We start from the raw sequence: 5,718 nt of genomic DNA on the forward strand, positions 1-5,718 counted from the left end.
AGAATTCCAATTCTCTTTCTTTACTCTTTAATATAAGTCAGGTTACGTAGCCTACTACATTTAAACAACATTTTATTAAATTCATTTATTCATATTTATATACTTTAGATTTAGCTCACACAAGTGGCAAAACATTTAAACATAGTTTATAGCCTTAAATCACAAACATTTTAAATTAGAAACTTACAATAGTCTATTCAAAAACAGCCGACTCTCGTCTTTACTTTCGTTTTTACACCCTTTTAAAAGAAATCCTGCAGGTCAAAAAGAACTTTGCGTTTCACCTCCAAGAAAGTACGAGTGCTATCCATTATGGCACATTTTTTTTAACCTAAATGCCAGGTAAGGTGTCGTTTTGTTGCTTTACTTGAGAAAAAAAAGCCATTTGTTGACTTTGAAACAAGAGTATATTTTAAATGAGATGCATCTGTGGTGAAATTACTAGATTTTCGCGTCAGTACGTTTATTTTAATGCGAACAATGTTCTGTCACTTTAATGCAGCAACGCAGCGCAGCAAAAAATAGACTCGGTACGAAAACGATCCGTGCACTGCTGCAGACGCAACGCTCCTGGAACGGACTGACGGACAGCACCCGCGTGCAGATTGAAAGCTGTCATCCGTTAACATGGGTACGGAAAAAAATACGCACCGCACACGCACTGCAGACGGAGTGTGTGTGAAAGGGGCGTTAGGTCTCATATCCGCGGCTATAAATGGGCCACTCGCCGCGGTGATGTCTTTTGCCATTTGAATAAGTTGGAAATGTCAGTCTAAATGCTGCGGGATAGTTTGTGGCTGTTTCTCCTTTTTATCGTCTTGTTGTCGGCTTTGATTGACATGACATGAATTATTCCCGCTGCTGTACCATCAGCAAATGCGACATAGGCCTACCGTTGTTTTTTAATCCATCAATCTTGCCAACACCATCATAGCTTACCAAGAATCCAAAGTTCACCCAAACACCAGACCTGTTGGTTATTGGAGGATCTTCTATTTCTGGTTTGTTAAACGCAATTGCCATTTTGCCACGAGCATTCAGCGCGTAGCCTACTGAGTAAGCGAGCACCTGACTGAGCAGCCTAAAACATATTTGGTGTTTTTTTTTTCTTTCACTTCGGCGGTGTCAGGGGCATTGCCTGTTATGTCGTTTTGGTTATTGGGCTACCTTGTTGAACGCATATTATTATATTTCACACACTTTTTAATTTTCCAAATCTAATTAATTAGTCCAAGAACCGTTCGGTACATAATGCGTACCGCGTACCGAACCGAAAGCCTCGTACCGAACGGTTCAATACGAATACGCGTATCGTTACACCCCTAATATATATATATATATATATATATATATATATATATATATATATATATATATATATATATATATATATATATATATATATATATATATATATATATATATATATATATATATATATATAATTTTAGTTTTATTATTTTTATAAATAATGACTGATTTATAATTTATATATATATTGTTTTTTGTTTTTTATATATATAAATGATGACTGAGTATACTGCTTGCCAACAGGACAATGATGGCCTCCTCATGAGACATCAGAACAGAAATATGGAAAACTTGATAGAGCTGCGCAATAAGACGCCAGTGTGGAATGAAGACACGGCGTCACACGTGTTGAACTTCAACGGCAGAGTCACACAGGCCTCCATCAAAAACTTCCAGATTGTGCATAACAAAGACCGTAAGTATCCGAGATAATGTGTGTCTGCTGATGTTACTCCTAACACACACACTCACATCATGCAGATCATCACAGCTACTGCAGAATCTGAAGTATACAACCACATCTTATTTTAGGATTATTAAAATACACTTTTATAGTATTTATTTATTTTAATTAGCTTTTATTTTTATATTTTCATTTCAATTTTACCCTGTTTTAGTACTTTTGTCATGTGTCTTTGGCACCATACCCTGAAGTAACTAAAAAAGTTTCGGGGCAGCGCCACCTTGGGGTTAAAAATTTACAAAAATGCGAATAACTTTTGATTAAATTAGCCTATTGTAATGAAACTGTCCATAATAGATTCCTCGGGTCATGCCGAGAACATACCAATTTTGCCAAACTTCCTATCCGCCATCTTGTTATTTATCAAACTCATCATAAGCCCTATCCGCAGGGGATTAGTGTTATCTAAGGACCTCTGTGATTAAGAAATCACTCTCCCACATCTGAGTTTTGCGCGGCGCATTCGCACGGGATAAGCAAAAGCCTGTGATTTTACTCAAATTTACTGACTTATGTCCCGGATATGATGTCAAGACTTCGTTATAGATATAGCTGTATGAAATCATAAACAGGCATCGATATCGCTTTGATTATTAATTTCGTTCAGTTAGATAACAGACGCCATGAACTGAGCTCAGATCAGCGGCAGGAGTCAGATTTCATTCATCACGAGTGAGAAGCTGACGATATCTGGCGGAAGATTCAGTTTCAAAGCTAAATGTAAAAGCGCCTATTTAAGCGAGCTTGTCGTTGTACTGTACTGTTATGTTTTTCATTAAGAGCAGTATTGATGTTAATATTAAACACACCATTCAATCAGTTTACCCCCAAACTGATTTACTCATTCTAAAGTGAAAGTATAATCCCTGCGGCTGCACAGGAATTCATAACGGTGCGCATTATGAATGCAGACTTTATTCTTCATGAAAGATAAAGATAGAAATGCTCACTGTAAGAAAAAAACGTGCAAAGATGATATACAATCCGCCTAATCCTGGCCAAATCACAGAGATGTCGATTCGCACGGGACTAATATTATCACAGGACCTCGGTGTTCAGCGAAATATGGTAGGTCATTTGCCGGGGAATTTTTACTTTACAAATTACAGACATGGCCGATTCGCACGGGATTAAGATTACAGACATTCTCTGCAATTATTACAAATCACCAGAGGTCCCCAGATAATACTAGTCCCGTGCGAATGGGGCTCTAGACTATTTGTCCGATTATCACTAAAATCGAATCATAGCATCTTCAGACCGTGCCGACAAAACGTTAGAGGTTCAAGTTCAAGTTTATTTAGTATGCTAAATGTCTTGGTATGCTCACATATAGACATGTGCTGATTTTCGATAATGCGATTTATCACGATAATGAATATGCACGATATTGTTATCGTGGGCACGTTAAAATATCGTAAATAATAATTTATTAACAATTAATAATTTTTTTATAATGCACTCAAGAATACTTTGCCCATCAACGCTCAGGTGTAAATGAGAAGCACATGAACGTGTGAAGGAGACGCGCTGCTGAAGTGCCGCTCAGTGACAGCAGAGGGCGCTGATGAACTGCAGAATGCAGCGATTACCACGGAAACCAGCAAACAAAAGCAACCGCGCTAGTAAAGTTTTTAAAACAGCCATTCGTTTTTTTGTAATCTCAATGTTGTTCATCACAGCACCAAATACTTAATAATTAAAGACTTAATAAGCTATTTATTTTCAAACTTAAACATTTGTATGTTTTAATCTGGACTACAACATGCCCTAATGATTAGGACTGTTCTGATTATTTGTTATTGTTCAGTAAAACTTTGAGACATACGACTTCATTAGTTAACATGTTAATTCATTATTACCAAACTGACAATGAAAAATACTTATAAAGAATTAATTATTCTAAGTAATGTTAATTTCTTAGTTACTGTTTAATAACATTAAAATCAAAATAACTTTTTAATGGATCTTTTAATGGCTTTCTGTACCAAATGTAGCTATTGCTCAATCTTAGTTAATGCATTAAATAATGACACCTTATTGTAATTTGTTACCTGTCGTTCTTTATAGCCTTATTCTTTTGCAATTTAATCTGTTTGAAAATGTTACTTTTACAGCTCTGGAAAAAATCAAGAGACCACTTAACATTGATTTCTCATTAATTTCTCAATGTTAAGTGGTCTCTTAATTTTTTCCAGAGCTGTATATATTTTTGGTGCATTATTGTATTTAAACATTCAGTTATTTTTGTTATTACAAAAATAGTTCTTAAAGCTGTTATGCTATGGCAACACTTTTTTTTTGCAACTTATTTCAATACGTGATAATATCGTATATCGTGATAAAACTTCATCAATTAATCGCAGCATGAAAATTTGATATCGGCACATGCCTACTCACGTGGTTAACACAACACACTGACACAGCACACACACATATACACAAATATGAAGAACACATATTGCAGATTAGGTGTGAACTGGTTATAGACCAGACCATAAAGCACTTAGTGCAAGCGACACTGCCAGAATCAGTCCACACATTTTTGGATTAAGCCATGTTAAGTTATGAATTTCGCGTCGATAGACAAATTTTTTCCGTATACCTCAGCAACAAATTTGAGGCATAAAGCCAAAACGACTCTTGAGGCTGTTTCTCTGCAATGCTTTGACATATTGACATCAAACTTTACATGTCATTGTTCCCTTATTCTGACCTCACCACATCAATTTCATAACTCTGCCACCTATTGGATAAAAGTGATAAAATCATTATTATTGACTGTATTTATAATTGTACAGGTATTTTGCCTTAAATGATATTAATAGGTCTAAAATGTCTAATTGTTGCAGTTAGTCTGACGCTCCCATCCATGTCTTCTTGGCTGCTTGCAGATATATTTTGAAAAGTTTATTGTTCCATATTGCATACTTTTCCAGATGTGATTAATACTTAATAAATGCATTTCTTATTAATGCGTTACCTAAGTAAATAAAACATCCTTTTTTGTGCTGTTCTCACAGAGGACTATATCGTGATGCAGTTTGGGAGAGTTGCAGACGATGCTTTCACTCTGGACTACAGGTATCCTCTGTGTGCCGTTCAAGCCTTTGCCATCGCCCTCTCCAGCTTCGACGGCAAAATCGCCTGCGAGTAACGGTGCAAAGAACGAAAGCTGGTCTCTCCCTGTGACTTTATCACATGCATCAAACGGGAAACGTTCTCGCTCAGCATCAGCTCAATTCTCTAGACGAAGACGAAACCCATCAATCTGTCAAATAAAGCCAGCATTGCTTGTGCGTCTGGTCATATCCTCTTATATGGGCTAACGTCAAATAGTGCTGAGATGTTTGATTTGAGATGCACTTGAAAAGGGAACGTGGAACCGTGCTGTATTTTTTGGTTGTATACAATGTAATTAGGAAGACTGTATTTTAACCCCTTAACTGTCATCGTAGCATCCTTTGTTTATCGCCTTATAACATATTTTAGTAATCACCATAAATTTAGGAATCATTCGAAAGCTTACAAACTCCAAAAAACATTTTGAAATATGTTGCGTTACCATTATTTTTTGCGGACCCCTCCCCCTAGAAGGCAGTGTCAGGTTTTTAAATTACAACATTTATTTTAACTACTTTATAATCAAAATGCATATCGCCGGAAAGGTCTGAGTCTCCAGGTTCCATCTTTAGCGACTATTTTTTGATAGAAGGGATTCATTTGTTACAGGAGAATATTTTTTGTGTGAATCCCGGTGGCTATTTTTGGTACAGCGCCTAAACAAAATCTCAAAGGAACTTTATTTTTTGTGATATCAACTTCACATTTGGAACACATCTTGGCTAGACAAATGTGACCCTGGAGCACAAAACCAATCCTGCGTCTCACGGGTATATCTGTGGCGATAGCCAACAATACATCGTATGGGTCAAAACTATAGA

General features: G+C 36.4%; 1 protein-coding gene across 1 annotated transcript in view; it reads left to right on the plus strand.

Moving 5' to 3' along the window:
• The window catches only part of LOC137094639 (tubby-related protein 1-like), a 28,067-nt gene extending 22,349 nt beyond the window's left edge, over positions 1–5,718 (plus strand). Inside the window, exons 14-15 of the mRNA XM_067460497.1 lie at positions 1,555–1,726; positions 4,798–5,718. Of these exons, the coding sequence (XP_067316598.1) occupies positions 1,555–1,726; positions 4,798–4,931 (306 nt within the window). The 3' untranslated portion in view covers positions 4,932–5,718. The remainder of the gene's footprint in view (positions 1–1,554; positions 1,727–4,797) is intronic.

This window comes from Pseudorasbora parva, chromosome 12 (assembly GCF_024679245.1).
Source record: "Pseudorasbora parva isolate DD20220531a chromosome 12, ASM2467924v1, whole genome shotgun sequence".
NCBI lineage: Eukaryota > Metazoa > Chordata > Actinopteri > Cypriniformes > Gobionidae > Pseudorasbora > Pseudorasbora parva.